This window comes from Salarias fasciatus, chromosome 11, assembly GCF_902148845.1.
Source record: "Salarias fasciatus chromosome 11, fSalaFa1.1, whole genome shotgun sequence".
Classification (NCBI taxonomy): Eukaryota; Metazoa; Chordata; class Actinopteri; order Blenniiformes; family Blenniidae; genus Salarias; species Salarias fasciatus.
In genome coordinates this window covers 17582864-17599193 of record NC_043755.1, presented here as the reverse complement: position 1 = coordinate 17599193, position 16330 = coordinate 17582864, and the positions used below count along the sequence as shown (strand labels likewise).

The window sequence follows — 16330 nt, the reverse complement described above, 5'->3', positions numbered from 1 at the left end:
ACCTGAAGCCAGATATTAATAAAAACCAGTGTGCCGCCTCTTGGTGAAATCGATAAGGACCGAACAAGAAGTGTAACCCTTTTCCCCTCCTGCACCGCGGTCTGCAAAAGAAAAAACCAAACGGTAAATATTTAGCCGTGAGCCGGCCCCGGTCCAGATTCCAAGCGTTGAACGTGAGAAGCTTTAACGAGCGCCGTCTCACCACCACACCCCTTTAGTCCATTATGTCCCTATTTATTTTCTATTTCGTTTGCTTTTATAACCAATAAATCTGAATTGAGACTACAAAATGGTGTTTTAGGTCATTTGTTTCACAAAAAAAAAAAGGTTAAACAACTAGATTTTACAACAATGATGTAAAAAGGCTACTTGACAAAAACAGGTTCATTAAAGTGTTTATTAACCTATTTTACAGTACACTCGTACAGCACGGATTTCTAGGTAGAAAATCTCTATGGAAACACAGACGTGGGATGAGGAGTCCCGACCAGAGTCAACATTTTCGGCTGATGGGCCAGATGTTGTCATAGTAACACGTTAATTGGTTTCACTGTGAGCCCACCAACCTTCAAAGGCAGGATCAGCTCCAACAGATGTCATTTTTATGGGCCAGATCTGATCATTTCATGGTTGTATAATCAGAGGAAAAACCCAAAGAAAGTGATTTTTTTCCTCTGATCCGGGCTGAGCCGCGCGCTGAAATCACAAGCTGCTCCCGGATAAATTCGGCCTGCTGCGGTCGTGTCGAGGCTAATGCTGCTGATGGAGAGGGCGGAGGGCTTGCTTGATGGAGTTGGCGTCGAGGTGAAATTCACACGTGACTCGAGAAACTGTGACACTTTGATACATTTACAACCGCAGTTCAAGACATGGTTGTGTTGGTATCCAAAAAAAAAAAAAGAAAGAAGAAGAAAACTTGCTGCTTCGGTCACGTCTGGCATGCTCCGTTTCATTTCATCTTGTAGTCCGTCGGCCTGTGGAGGAAACAAGGTAACGCGTTGGTATGGGGAGGCATTAAAGGAACTGATTACAAGGAAAAACATGGATAGAAAGTGACAGATGAGAAACTGGGCAGATCGTATCGCTGTTTATTTTCTTCTTGGTGTTTTTTTTTTTTTTTTTTTTTTTGCCTTTTCAAAATGAGTTCAGACACAGCTTCCTCTTTTTGTGTTCTCCCCCCCCCCCTTTAATTTCGAGCAGAGATCGCAACAGACAGATATTATCAGAGCAGGCTGTGCTGGGCCTGATACCAAGGAGAAAAAATTGTTATTATCTAACGTAATAGCTCTGCTATCAACCGCTGTATGTTTACGTTGTCGCCTTGCTGTGTCTGAGCGCTTGTTTGTGTGGTGGGCGTGTGTGTCGGGGAGGGAGTTTATATGCAATAATAATCTGTCGCCTCTGCGCCAAGGTTTTTCTTAGAGAATATTAACTGTGTGTTTAATAAAGGGTAACGATTGAATCGCCCCCGATGACCTCAACCCCGTCTCCCCTGACACACACACATACACACATATATTTGATCAGTAAAATGAGTAAGATGGAGCCCGAGCGAATATTAACTAGGGTAGGGCCCATCTCTTAAATAAAATAGGATTAGTTTGACCTTGATGTCCGCACGGCGGGCGGCCGGAGCGCGCCAGCCGATTGGCTGAGGGGACTGAACCAGTAAACAATAAGAAGTGGCTCATTTATCACGGCGCGCGCGCACTCTGACAGCAGCGCTGAACACAGTACAGACATGCTGTACGTATCACTACGAGGCACAAACGACACTGACTGAATGGAAACGGCTTTATTGTCTCTGCTTCAAATGTAACGGATAACCAACACCAAATGTGGGCCGTTTCCCTTCCCTCTCCTTTCAATCACATCTGTATGTGAAAGATTAAAAATGTGTCGGTTCACAGAGATTACGACAAAACATCTCAGCTGCCCGTGATGATAAGTAACCGTGTACATTTGAATTTTATTTAACCAGGTTAGGAGATTTCTGTATCGGCTGTAGCACAGAGGAGATGAATGGTGTTGTGTTTGCAGTTCACACGCATCCAGCTCGGAGATAATACTTTTAGAAAAACTGCGGCCGCATTATCTCCGCTAACAGTGTCGCCGCCGCTCAGCCGCGACTCACTGACACCGTATTCATGAGGACTGTTCCTCCAGTAGAAAGTGGCTCACATAAACAGCGACGAGAATGCAGGCTGTTGTTTCCGGATATGCTGCTGTTCAATTATTAAAAATTGGATTTTTCTTTTTTAATGCTGGGAGCTTCGTCAACAAAACTGTGTACTACCATCTAACAGCCAACAACGTAATAATTTTGTCCATTTTAAATGCAATAATGTAATAACTTGCGAAAACTGAACCAACATGTAATAACGTTTGGCCAAAACTTACACATTTTTGAAACAGCGTTTAAAATACTTTGAAAATGGTTATAATAGATACATAAGGTTGTTTCTTATTCATTATTACAAAACTGGCTTTGAAAATGACCACAGTTCTTCTATTATTATGCACCAACGACTCAAACCCAAATGAGAAGGTGATGTATTTGTATAAGTTTCGTTGCACAGCTACTCTCAACTAATTTCTTAATGGTTTTTCAAATGTCTTATTTTGTTGGCACATCATCCACGCTGAAAGGTATCTGAATCAGGACGACAGCTGGTCGTCTCCCATCAGAGGTTCGTCCTGTTCCGCTGGGAGGGGGCGCTGCCGTCGGCTCAGGACCCAGAGATCATGTTTCAGCTGGTCTGGGAACAGTTTGAGCTTCTCCCAGAAGAGCTGCGGGAAGTGGAGGGGTACAGAAATGTCTGCCCTCCTCTCTCCATACTGCCACCACAACCCCACCTGGACGACGCAGGAAATACGATGGATGGAAGTTTCTTTTTTTTAACCTGTACTCCTTCATTGGTTTATTCTGTCAAGGACTTTGAAACTCCGTCAAGGTTTATTTTTAGATCTACTGAATATCTGCAGAACATTCGAACACGTGCAGAAGGAGAAGGAGGCTTTTCCTCAAAGGTAAATAAAGTCAAATATTTACAACAACACTGTAAAGTCCTGAATTTACGGCCTGCAAGTAGTTAAAACGGAGCATCCGAGGAGCCGGGCGCTGGACGAGGAAAACATCTGGAGGACGGACGAATGGACGGATTGATGGAATAATAAATGTGAAGGCTGCTGCGGAGCGGGCGAGGGGAGGACGCTCTCACTTAACCCCGCAGAAAGATGTTTGTCGCAGGTGAGGCTGCAGAAACGGAGCAGCGGCATCATCACGGCGGCCGACCGCGGGTCACAGTGTCAGCCTAATCTCCAACCAGAAAATACTTGACTCAGAAAAGCCATGAATATGATTATGCAAAGTAACAGATGCTCTCCCTCACCCTACAGAGAGAGCGTGTGTTTCCAAACAGTCAGGAAGTGATGGGAACCGACTGACACTGACATTCAGCCGTCTCCGTGTCGAGGTCTGACGCCCAGGGCCGCCAGGAGGAGAGAAATCTCCCGCTCCAGATAGAAACAATAAGCCTACCGGGGGGACAAAAGCTCATATTTTCACGTGGCGGTTTGCATGAGAGCTGGATAAGCAGTCAGCAGCCATGAATCACGCGGCAGGCCGTCCTTGTTCGCTGTGCGACGGTCGCCGACGCCACGTCCACATGTGTTTGTCGTTACGTTGAAAAATGGTGCATCTTTTATTTCCTGCATGAGGGAAAAGTGTCCAAATCAAACCAGCCATAAAAAGGGTTGGCACACTTTCAGAGCTGGATGCATTTCTGTGTTGGACTGCTGAGCAGTGCAGAGTGGGTTGGGGTTGGTGGTTCGATTCCACCTCTGTCCCTGTCCATATGCTGGAGACTAGAAGAATTTCCCAAAAGTGAATGGCAGCTATCGCCATAGAAAGGCTCTTTGAGAATAGCGAAGCTATGAAGAAACACAAAGATAAGTAGAAGTAAAGTATGTTCACGTCAAAGCCAGGGGTGTCAAATCAAAGGCCTGCGGCCCAAATCTGTCCACCAGAGTCCATTTCAATTACAGAACTGCAACTAGTGTACTTTCTGATTTACTGGCTACAGAGCACAATGACCGAGTTGGAGCAGCATCTACAGACCAACACAGGTACAAGGTGAGAGCTGGGATGCAGCAGTGAAAGCTCGCTTACAGCTAGAGAAGAAACTTCAGCATCAAAAATCATTTGTAAAAACATGCATGTCGAAGGCTGCAAAATCAGAGGACACTCTTTTTTTTTTTTACATTTCAGAATATATTGTCCAGGGTTTTATTTTTCTGTACTTCTTTGTTTAAAGTCATCCAAAAAATGTATATTTATGGCTTTTTATGTTACCAATTTCCTGATCGGGATCTTAGCGGGCTGTATGAAGCTCGTGAATTAAAATGAGTTTGACCTCTGCGCTCTCAGCAGATTGAGAACTAATGCAGTGGTTCCCAACATCTTTTTACCTGAAGTTTCCAATTCACCTCTGAGAAAGGCTGTGCCCTCCCTCTCCGATATCTGATTTGCAGAAACACTGCAGAGAAGCTAAACACTGGCGGACACAGCCAGCTTCACCGGGAGCCTCCTCGCTAACAGCCCCACGTCTGCTGCTCTGGATTGCATGAAGTCTCTTATTATCGCGACCCCCCCCGTGATCCGTCTGCACCGGTCAACTGCTTAATGCTGAGAGAGACGCCACATACTGCGGCTCACCTCTGAATTAAAACAGCTGACAAGCTTTTTTATTATTCTTCCAAATATAACCTTTAAAATACTAAAGTGTGGTAACTGCTGTGTCACCCAGCGGCTCTTTGCCTTTCTGTAGTGGCTCCCTGCAGATTTCACATAATTACATGTAAATAAAGTTGTTTTTATACAGTTCTGATTTTTTCCCCATTGTGTTACACAGCAGAAAGTCTTTCAAAGTTCCTTGGCCAGCTAACTACAAAGAAAGCCAATAAATGAGAAGTCTGAGTGAAATGTGGACAGATTCATTTGCTTTCAGCTGGAAGGTTTCAGTGTTTGATATATAGAAACTAATTACAGGTAAAAAAAATAATTAAAAAGAAAAAAAGACTCTAAATTGAAGTTCTTGTAATTTATGATTTCAACTTAAACTATTGTTTTGGTATTAATAGTGAAAATCTACAATAAAGTTCAAGGCAAAATGTGTTTATGGGCTCCAGACAGTTTGGATTTGACCCAAAATAGTTTCTAAGTTTTTGGACTCCTGGTTCAATATCACCCCCTTCTGGCTCGTGAGCATCAGTGCAAAACAATCAATCAGTAACTGGTTGAAGTTTTGAAAGGACTAAAAGATGCAGATCGGATTTTAGCGCAGTCAGCCTCTTCTTTGCATGTGCTGTGTGTGTTTGTACGTACGGAGTCCAGAGCCTGGGGAAGGCGTCGATTTCCTCCTGCGTGTACTCGCTGAGCTTCCTGGGGATTTCTCTTGGCTGAGGCAGCTCCTCTGTCAGGTTCGCTCGAATGTCGTCTGGCAGCTCCTGGAGAGCGAGTGGATGGATGGATGGATGGATGGATGGATGGAGGAGACATTGAGGGAAATGGAGACAGGACAGAAAATTAGGCAATAGGCAGTTGGAACAGATTTCTGCGGCCGTGACGCGAATAAGAAGCAGAACATAAAGGAAGAGGTGCGACACAGAAACAGATCAGATTCTATTTACGGACTTGAAGAGGCTTTAGGGTCCATCAGACTGCAGTGTCGACAGAGCACCTCGTTAATATTCATGGCAGTGGGTTTTGCGCCTACAGGTTCATTTAAAGAGCGAGCCGAGAAACAAAACCAGGAGACAGAACTGTCGCGAATAAACAGCAAACTTTTGAAAAAACTCGGAGCATCCTTGTTTTGCCTGAGCTGTTCTGAATTGCAGATGATACTGCAGACGAGGCTCGGAGCCGCCATCTGCCAGCAATTAGAGACGCACACTCCACACTATTAATCCTGCTGTTCAATATTCACTCAGGACAAACAAACACAGGTATCAGTCCTTTTTCTGAGTTCTAACACAGGCCGGCTCACGAGTTTCCACTGAGATCCAATCTGCTGTCACACTTGCTTTAAACCTGTGATGTTACAGTAATTACATCGGTTAATATTTGGCCTCGGCCACCCGGGGTCGATGGAACGGCCTTTTTTTCCGTTCTCCCCTTTCAAATCATTTTAGAAGCTGTGATGTGTGACGCCGCGTTTCTACAATGTAATTTGCAACCAATCAAAATAATAGGAAGCACGGTAAGTGTTTGCAGCGGGGAATTATTGCCTCTGCAATTCACTGGGACGAAGGCGCACATCTGTTCTCCTTTAAATCAGAGAGTGACAGGACAGTTTGGAAACTGCAAAGAAACAGATCACTCACGTGGGCTTGTAATTCAATTAAAACAATGTTTATTGATTGGGAATCTTTAACTCAACGCAGAAAACACTGCATTAGCACCAGCAACAAGCAGTGTTGAGGTTACATCCACATGGGGTAGTGGTTCTGGTCTGCAAAGTAACGTGAGCAAATAGGATTCCTACAAGTTAGTAAATAGTAGACAGCTTTAGGTTTTAGTGAGTTTGGTAGACCAAAACAATGAAGTGAAAGGCAAACAGATCTGATATGTTTAGTATCATTAACATAGTGCATCATATGGCTTGTTCTTTATTTAAAACTACAGACACACATTTCTAAAGTCAAGACTGGGAAGAAAGAGAAAAAAGTGTGCAGGACATGGTAGAAAAGAGTCGATGCCAATATTAACTCTGAAAGTGAGCAGCGCTGGGAAAAGCTTGTAATGATGAAAGATCAATGTGTTTTATAAGTCAGATTCTATAACATGATCGGGGCAAATCCTTTCTCACACTGTGTTTGCTGTCTGCCTGAATGATGAAAGTTCAGAGTGATGAGATGAAACGGGACTCACGTCTTCGGGAAAGATGTGTAATCGCTGCATCATGGAGCGCCGCTGCAGATTCTTAGGCAGCATGCCGTAAACCGCCAACTTCACGATCTGAAGAGAAATATACCGTCATAATACCGTCGATCCAGTGATGGCTGTGGAACAAGCAAAACAAGTCCTACATGTTTTCTCTGTTTTCTCCTGTTTGCTTGTAAAGTGATGGATTCTCGGGGAGCGAGCACAAATTTGAAATCAGCTTGGACGAATTTACTGGCCTGAGAAACTGGACAGAACCATGGAGGAGAGATGCTGGACGGAGCTTCTGCTGACAAATCACTCATCTGTTCGGCTCCCATTTCTGCTCCAGCGCTCGCCAAGCCCCCAACTTCATTTCACCTAAATCCTCATCAAGACCCACACGGTGGTCGTCAGCTGGACTCGATCGGAGAGCCGGCGGCAAAGGAGGAAGTCTCTCCTGGTTTAAAGTTCATGCTTCATTCACCTGATGGCTCCCTCATCGCACGTTCTGAGAATTTTTATTGACCTGCATTCGCTGCGTGTCGACGAAACGCCAGCCAGAGTTCCCCACGTGGTTTTTATTGCGGTGTTCAAGCTGAATTGTTAAAAATTCTGAACAGTTTCACCATCATTTCCAAAGAACCCTTTTCTCTTAGCAGATCACATCAATCAACAGACAAACCCAGAAAACAAAAATAAATCTCAGCAGCATGTTCCTGTAACTGTCTCCAGTGAGGCAGCGACGACGTTGGATCTCATTTTCCCATAAAGATATCAAAACCGACATGTGAGAGCAAAGTGGGCAACTTCCACTATAGTGAGGGCCACAAACGATGCCTGTTCACTCCCCAAGGGCCAAATTATGAAAAAAACACTCCTATTGTAACAGCCTGTAAGAATTATGGTTTCATGAAACAAACTAATAAACAACATTTATTAAATCAAAAAGCAGACCTGTGGCATTGTTATGCTTAAAAAAATAGAAATGCAGTAAGGATAAAATTAACTTTCTAAAACCAAAACAAAATCAAAACTGTTGGATATTTTGGCTTAGGAGCTGCAAACAGCTAGAATAAGGTCCACACGTGGTCCATGTCTCTCTTCATCTTCTTTGTTTTTTTTTCCTTCCAGCATGATTATGAGGCACAAAGCATTCATTTTCTATTCTATAAAGAGTGTATAGCACAGGCACCTCGAGGAGTACAGTCCACAACAGTAATAGATAAAACTGCTGTTTTATTAAGTGTCTCTCCAACAAAACAAACTGCAGGGTCACACAGCTGGATTTCAGTCTGTGGAATTAGCTACAGCCTCAAAATTCATGAGTAAAAACTGTTCTCAGGGTGAATATATGGCTGACTAAATGTGGCAAAATGCGTCTCATTGCAAAATACAATAAGCTAAAGAATCCTTTCTGAAGATTAATTTCTGTTTTTCAGTGTGTTCTCCTGCCTTCTTGCTCATTCCGGTTCACATGGAGATAACATTATACTGAACACAAGATGATCTTGATTGCCCCACTTTGAGAAGGCTCCTATTTGGACAACAAAAGTTTTGCAGATAAACCTTGAATTTTTGAAGACATTTTCTAAAACATAATAAAAAAACATGAAACAGACAGGGAGGCAGGGATGTTTTTCAGGCTTTTCCAAATGATACTGACCAGATGGAACAGAAACAGAAAACCTGAGGTGAGTTAGAGCTGAGGCGGCTCCAGCCGTGACCGACAGTCGCTCTCACGCTCTGGTTTCACCTGCTCGTGGCTTAGCTGTGTGAAAAACTTATAAACCATCCAGCTCTGTTCCCTCACAAGATCACCAAGAATCCCTTAAAAGCACACAGCCTGGCTCAGTCAGTGTCCGCAGATCAAATCCAGCAAGTTCATCTTATTTCTGTGGGCCTCCTGCTGTTGCTATGCAGAACTTAGCATGGCGCCAAATTTGCAACCCAGAATATTAGATTACTCAACATATTCAAAACTCAAAGAAAAACAAAAAACTGTTTCATATTCTCTCACATCCATTATATTTTTGTCTAGTTTTATGGGGGTAGTATTAAAAACACAGACTAAGATAAAACAGTCCCCTCATAGGCTCAGGAGTTGTTGATTCTGTCTTTGAAAGCCTGGATATAAACTACCATCAGAGTGACGCGTCAGCTCCCGTATGTGGGTCACATCAAGCTATGAACACAATAATCAGTGTCAACGTAAAAAGCTGTTCCAGTGAACTCTACATCTATAACTCAAGGATGAGTCCTTAACCCCAAACACAATGAATATGCAACACGACATAAACCCCAGGAATTATCCTGGAACCGCCGCTCTCATTCGGAGCTTCAGGAACACACCAAACACCACCATCACCAGCACACATCCACGCCTCCTTAATCCCACTTCACATTAAAATGCATGAGCAGCATGTATGAAGACAGGGATAAGTGTCAAACAGGGAAAGAAATGCTCTGCTCAGCATGTGGCCCACACCGAAACCATCCTAATCTCTCGGGTGTGGCATAAACCATGCATACAACAGAATAAAAGCCCATTGTGTGGTTAGTGTAGAACTCACTCTAAATAAGCCATGAAGAAGAAAAGAGAGCAGTGGCTGGTAACACTCACAGCTTTTGGGTCCTTGTGATGGAGCTGGGCTGCAGTGACCTGTTTGAACCCACCTGGATACCTTTGAAAAGAAAAACAATGTAAGGCCTCTGTGGGCGAAACTAGAGATGCTGGTTTGGCTCTTACTCTGCTGCACAGAAACATTTAAAAAAACAAAAACAAAAAAAAAACATCACATCTGCACACTAGTGACTCACTACTCGTGTTTTCAATGTGCACATCATAACATTTCGGTGTAATTCTCAGTATCATTTCTTTTTTTCCCACTTTGGGATATCTAATTCTTTACAGTACTTTATACACATACTGCGTGATGACAAGTCATACTGCCGACTTACCCCGTGTGTGAAGAGTAGACTTTCTGTTCCCATTTGTTCCCAGAGAAAGCAATGTGTCTGGAGTTGATTACTACAACGTGATCACCACATTCACCTGAAAAGATGTTTAAGACGTTTGTTTTCAGGCTTTGTGTTACAAAAATGAATGAATGAAGCTGTTGTTACAGATAGACGCTTTGAGACCAACAACAAGTACCCCAGGGGTAACATGTAGTCTTCACGATTATGAAACGTCAGTGACAACTTACAAAATTATCTGCTTTGTCTAGTGCTGCCATCATGTGGCCATTTCACACCACAACAAGCTTCAGTGAGTTTATTAGTGAGTTGTGCCGCTTTAGTTTCCATCATAATGCTGTATGCCTGTGCTTGATAACAGATGGAACTAGTACTCACTCAGTGCATGATAAATAGGTTTGTGTTTCCCCTGCAGACGGACAGAACACACAGAGGCGATCTTTCCAGGGGGCTGCATCCTGGCATCAATTAGGAACCAGGAACGAGCAAAAGTTGCCCATTGCTGAGAGTGACAAAGAAGAGAAAATTCAAAAATAAGAGGGCCATTGTGTCTCTGAGCAGCATGTTAGACATATAAATAACACATATCATAAAAGAGGTGTAGGATTCACATAGCAGTTGATTTATTCAAATAGATCACATTATTAATGTTATAAACGTTCATAAAGCCATTTATTTTTCAAAAAAAGATACAGTTTTATTCAAAGTCGTTATGCCCAGAAAACTGGCAGTGGCAGTCGATGAAATTTTAACTGTGCATGACTGGAAACAGCATAAACACACAGTAGTATTAAAAACAAGGAATTTATCATTGCCATTTCAGATATCACAGTAATAAAGGTTTTACTAAAACGTAATTATATTTTTCCAAACCTATGTCATTTACTAGACTGTCATAACACTAACCAATAAATTAGATTGGCCAATGTTATGATTTTAATTTTCAGATCAAGAATCGTACAGTGCAGATATGATTATTGAGCATCTACATTAGTGATGCACAGAGTTTATATGAATAAATTAAACATAAAGAACAATCAAATAGTGCAAAGAGTCGTTTGTGTGTGTCTAAATTAAAAAAAAATGCTCTGTAAAAGTGAAGGTACATTGTCTCACGTGGGGATATTTCTCAATTCTTATTACTGTTCGCAATTGTTATTTCTAAGTAGTAAACAATTTTACCAAGGGGCATCGTGGAACTCAACACGTTCAGCTCTTGTTGTGTTAGACCATTTACCTGGCTTTCTAGAAAGAAACTATACAGTTGTGCTAGTTTGCGACAACATGAGCAGAAATAAAAACGAATCTGCGCGGTAACGTAACTACACAGATAGAATAAAGAAACTTAACACGGCGATGACAATTCATCACATCACGTTGACGTCGTTTTGACATATAACAAAGCGACAACAGGTACAGTACGCTATCTCTGAATGCTGAGCTTATGGTTTGACCAACATCAAACTGAACAGCTTACAGATGCAAATTAAAAAAATACCAATTTTTTGACATATTGCCAATTGCAGGAAGCAACCTACTGTTAGTTGTCTAACCAAATGTCAAATAATATCGCACAGACTACTCAGTCTGGATGCTAACTCGTTAGCATCTAGGGCTAAATATCGACACTTTAAACATAAATGTCGTCTATAATAAAATTTAACAACACATAAATCAACACAGCGTTGCACCTAAGTGGCGTCTTACCTGTGCGGACCTGGAGAAACTAGACATTCTGATGATATTAAACGCACATCCTCAAAACATTTGACCCTCAACGTGATTTACCGTCCGTTTGGTAAATGTGGCCGGCTGAAGCAAAACAACACAGTTCCATATTCATGTGTGACACGTTATTTCTTATCTAAATCATCTAGTCCAATATTTTTGTGTGTATAAATAGTGATGGGTTATTTTGTGTGTATCTATTAGGCCACACGCACGTAGAGTTTATATTTATTTCTTTTTAAGTGAAATCGCAGTTTCCACACGGTAATATTTTTCCTCGCACCTTGACGCAGCTTCCTCGCTTCCTGAACGACAGAGCAAGAGCGCGGGGAAGTTTGACAGGCTGCTACAACAAAGTATCGTCGGTTTGGACTTTTCCTACACATTGCAAAAACGTTTGAACCCGGGGCAAAAATGAGAAAGTTAGAGGAGGTACAGGCCACTCTGGAGATAGCCAAGCTGAAGGAGGAGGATTTACAGAAAACTATCCACTGCCTGTCGTTTGGAGAAAACGTGTCCTCCTCAGATTACTGTCTAATGGAGCTGGACGACACTCTGTGCAAACATATCGAGGCTGGCCACAGGTGAGCAGATCAACACCTGCTTGAATGTCTTTATTCATTCTGTCCTGTGAACACACTTTCCGTCAGATACTGTTATTAAAATATTCATAGGTGCATGATTTAAGTCATAACCTTCTACAATTGTACATTATTGGGATTTCTTGCAATTCATTGTAGTCCCATAAACATATAAGAAATGTCTTTGTATTTTGCTTTCAAAAACTGCAACATTAACTTGCCCTAAACAATAATGTCCTGCTTTTACTGTATTGCATTTGTCCATCCATCTTCTATCCCAGTTTCCGGGTCCAGTTCAGGTTCCTCACAACAGAGCTGCTCAATCAACAGCTGATCCCCTTTGTAGCTTGAGTGCAATATTTGAAATGTTTCTTCAGTCCAGGAGGACATTTGATAACATTACACAAGCATTAGGGTCTAAGTGTTTGTGATTCAATATAAGTAACATGTTTTTTCTTTACTTTCTTTTCCAGTCTCATAATTCGTGGGGATAAAGATGAGCGTGCTGTACTTTGTACTGAAGACAAAACCTATGATCTAAAAATGGCTGATACATCCAACCTGCTCTTGTTTGTTCCTGGATGCAAAACGGCAGATCAACTAACAGACACTCAGGAAAGCTCCCATTTGGTGCATGCTCAGGTATGGATACAGGCCTTCCTCTGACCGATGGTGAACAGTTCACACCACAGGACTTTGTATGAATATCAGCCTCCTTCTCTTGCTGTAGATCTGGGGATTTTGCAACAGCTACTGGGAGTTGAGGAAACAGAGGCCTAAACTGAAGAAACTGAAGAGGCTGCTCATGGAGAATCCTTATGAAGGACCTGCATTCACAGGGCAGGAGGAGAAGACAGAGAACAGGGTGAATACATTTCACAGAAAAAGATCAGTGTGTCGATCTTTCTGCCATTACATCCCCAAAAAAGATATCGGAAACTGTAAATCTTAATGTTTAGGAATAAGTCACTACAACAAAGACTGATTTGCTGATTTCTTTGCATTTTACTCTCGCTGACTAGAAAATGGCAATCAAATGACTGTAGTGTCTCATTCCTCTAAACATTACTTTAGCTGTTAGTCTCTGTTTTCAGTATACAATGCAGGATCTGCTGGAGCGCATACAGGCCAGTGAAGAGGAAATAAAGACCCACTTGGAGACTATTCACGCCTGTCAGATCGATGGTAAACACTCAAGTTCTTATTGACATTTCTGAATCAACCTATAATTTATCATGTATATTTCACTGATACCACCACAGATGCCGTATAAAGAGAGTAACTTTCTTCCTCCCCAGGATACTGGCGTGTGTTGGACTTTGACTATGAGATGAAGCTGTTTGGTCATGTGGCTCAGCTGGTCGACTCGGAGTCCTGGTCCTTCCACAAGGTTCCCCTGAAGACAAGTCTGGAGGAGTTGAGCCCTCTGGAGCCCCGGTTAGTTCCTGTGGTCTAAGTGTTCATTGGTAGCAATCAAAATTCAGTGTTGGTAGTTGAAAGACAGTGGTGTTTGAAAGTGACTAACGGAGCCTCATCGGCAAGGTTCTAGAAGACAGTACTCATCAATGTTCCATATTAGTAATGTTCCACAGTAATATTGTCTCTGATATCCACAGAGAGATGATTGAACACTGTTTGAACTGCTATGGGAGGCGTTACACTGAAAATGGTAAACAGAAACTGCATTGTTTGTCCAGAAGATTTCAGACATTTAGAATTGCTCCGTTCTGACACCTTCATGTCCTCCTGTACAGACGAGGTGTTCTACGCATTGTCTGAGGATAAAGTGTGTCGGGGCATGGCGCTAATGCTGCTGCAGAACGCTGTCAAGTTCAACCTGACGGAGTTTCAGGAGGTCTGGCAGCAGAGCGTCCCTGAGGGCATGAGCACACGTCTGGACCAGCTAAAGGTGATCCTGTAAACTGAGTAACGGGTGCTGAAGCTGCTAGTTGTGTTTGATGGAGCTGCACAGATTAATAAGAATAATGTCCAAAGTCCCTGTAATTTTCTGATTTAAACATGCAAAATGAATCCAGTTGTTATCTAACTTTGAGACTCTTGAAATGTTTAAGAACTTCAGATGGATCACAGCAGCAGGAAAAGGCTGGGAATCAGTCCCAGTGAGTGAATGTACTCCAAAATAAAGGCAAATTGATATTTTGATATAGGCCTTGATGTAAAAATTATATGTGTAACAATTAAGACGGCTACAGATTATATTAATCTAAAATAAAAACATTCAATTGACACATGTGCTTTTTATTGGCCTTGAATCCCAACAGCTTGTGAAGTAAATTTCTCAAAATAGGAAAAACACCAGGAAGTCCTGCATTCAAGCAAGAACTACAACTTGATGTGACACAAAGTGTTTGTTTTGGGGAACTTGGCCAAAGCCTCAAGCTGTGAAATCTCTGATCTGATTGGTCCGCTGTGAATGTTTCAGGGCGTCGCCCTGGTGGACCGCACCTCCCGTCCTGAGACCATCTGCCTGCTTCGTGTGGAGGACCTTCCCGAGGACACGCTGGAGCGCTTCAACTACCTCTTCACACTCAGAGAGAAATGGACCGAAGACGACATCACACCGTACATTCAGTCAGTGTGACTTTATGAAAATCTTCAATGGAAACAAAAAAGTGGTTGATTTCTTCCATGACAGTGTGTGACGCTCCCTTTCTTCTACCTCACTCAGGGACCTGTGTGGTGAGAAACAGACCACCGGAGCCCTCCTCACCAAATACGCTCGATCATCGATGCAAAATGGGATTAAGGTTTTCAATTCCAGGCGTCCTGTCGCGACATGAACATACAGGATGAATATAAATACAGACATATGAGGTTATGGGTTTTTTGTATCCTTTGTGTGCATGTTTCAGTAGAACCACAGTTCAGATCAGTTCTTAAACAATGCCTGCTGGCATTGAAGATTTTTAATAATGGAGAACAACAAAAAAAAATCCAAACCATTTGAAATCCTGGTCATAAAAGTTTTTTGTGTTTGTTTTTTGATTTTTTTTTTTTTTTTTTTTTTTTTTTTGGTCTCTAAAGTAACAATTTATCTTTACGTTTTTGTTGATGCATAATGATGCTTGTAAATAAAGAATTTGTCATTGTATTGTAGTGGTTTACGCTCTTGCCTCATTGTGATAATCTAAGAAGTTTGAGTCTGGCCTGAGCCTTTTTGTTCAGAGTTTGCATATTCTCCCAGCAGAGAGAGTTTTCTCAAGGTCCTCAGGTTTCTCTCTACAGTCCAAAAATGTAGTTGAGACTAATTGGTGACTCTAAAATTGGCTGTTCTAAATGTGTAAGCCTGAGACAAAGTGGAAGCTGCGGGGAGGGAAATGACTGCCTGTCTGAACCAGCTACACATCTTCACTTAGTCTCCTTTAGAAACCCTGTGATTCTTCAGTTTGGGAAGAAGTATTGCTGATTTCCTCCTCAGTCTGTTTATTCAGTACAGTTAAAAGTTGTATCTGAGTTTATTGTGTTACCACAATATTTATGTCCATAGAGTACAGGTTTGGCCTCAAACCATCTAAGTTCTTTACCCTCTTTAGTAAGTAAAAGTGTGAAATCTGTGATTCTTTTGAGAAGCTGTGGTGGATCACACGGTGCTGCTATAGAGACTGTCCACAAGGTGGCGATGAATGCTTTAGGTTTTTTTGATGATTATTAGCATCCAACTGCATGAGAAGTGTGTTGTTTTTGAATCACTATATATCACTATATACTTTGATAAACAAAAGTTAAAAAAAAAAAAAAAAACCCAGAAGTCACTTCAGGCCAAATCTGAAAACTATTCCTCTAGAGGAAAATATTCACCCATGTGACATGAAAAACCAGTAAGTCCACAAATTAATAATTGCCAACCCACTGAGTTTGTTACGGGTTGTTTAAAAAAAAAAAAAAAAAAAAAGTGAGGCTGTACTGCCACATTGTGGGTGTGATCTCAGGTTTTGTGACTCATGTTTGATTTAATTTCATTACATATCGACAATGTGTTCGAGACAATTAACTGAGGCCACTGAACAGCAGCTGTGCAGGTGGTCAACGCAGTACATCATATCTCTTGTTATTGAAAGAATTCAGGTCAAATACTTAAATTACAGTACCTTTAGACTTA

The 16330-nt window shown here is 41.9% G+C and overlaps 2 protein-coding genes across 2 annotated transcripts; one reads left to right on the top strand and one right to left on the bottom strand.

Moving 5' to 3' along the window:
- Positions 1-376: 376 nt before the first annotated feature.
- mrpl13 (mitochondrial ribosomal protein L13) lies at positions 377-11710 on the bottom strand. Its single transcript, XM_030102837.1, has 7 exons — positions 11609-11710; positions 10280-10403; positions 9884-9977; positions 9546-9606; positions 6932-7018; positions 5387-5508; positions 377-974 (listed from the first exon to the last, which is right to left on the bottom strand). The coding sequence occupies exons 1-7, from the start codon at positions 11633-11635 to the stop codon at positions 950-952; spliced, it is 540 nt and encodes a 179-aa protein (XP_029958697.1). The 5' UTR covers positions 11636-11710; the 3' UTR covers positions 377-949.
- A 236-nt stretch (positions 11711-11946) lies between these two features.
- On the top strand, positions 11947-15193 carry dscc1 (DNA replication and sister chromatid cohesion 1). The gene is made up of 9 exons (XM_030102834.1): positions 11947-12213; positions 12684-12852; positions 12941-13075; positions 13305-13395; positions 13509-13647; positions 13827-13879; positions 13965-14119; positions 14654-14802; positions 14900-15193. The coding sequence occupies exons 1-9, from the start codon at positions 12044-12046 to the stop codon at positions 15009-15011; spliced, it is 1173 nt and encodes a 390-aa protein (XP_029958694.1). The 5' UTR covers positions 11947-12043; the 3' UTR covers positions 15012-15193.
- Positions 15194-16330: the final 1137 nt, after the last annotated feature.

Coding starts and splice junctions, on each gene's coding strand:
- mrpl13 (XM_030102837.1), bottom strand. CDS start 11,635: ATGTCTAGTTTCTCCAGGTCCGCACAG. Junction 9,978..10,279: donor ACCTATTTATCATGCACTGA/GTGAGTACTAGT, acceptor ACATCTTTTCAG/GTGAATGTGGTGATCACGTT. Junction 5,509..6,931: donor TACACATCTTTCCCGAAGAC/GTGAGTCCCGTT, acceptor CTCGCTCTCCAG/GAGCTGCCAGACGACATTCG.
- dscc1 (XM_030102834.1), top strand. CDS start 12,044: ATGAGAAAGTTAGAGGAGGTACAGGCCACTCTGGAGATAGCCAAGCTG. Junction 13,076..13,304: donor AGGAGAAGACAGAGAACAGG/GTGAATACATTT, acceptor CTCTGTTTTCAG/TATACAATGCAGGATCTGCT. Junction 14,120..14,653: donor CACGTCTGGACCAGCTAAAG/GTGATCCTGTAA, acceptor TGAATGTTTCAG/GGCGTCGCCCTGGTGGACCG.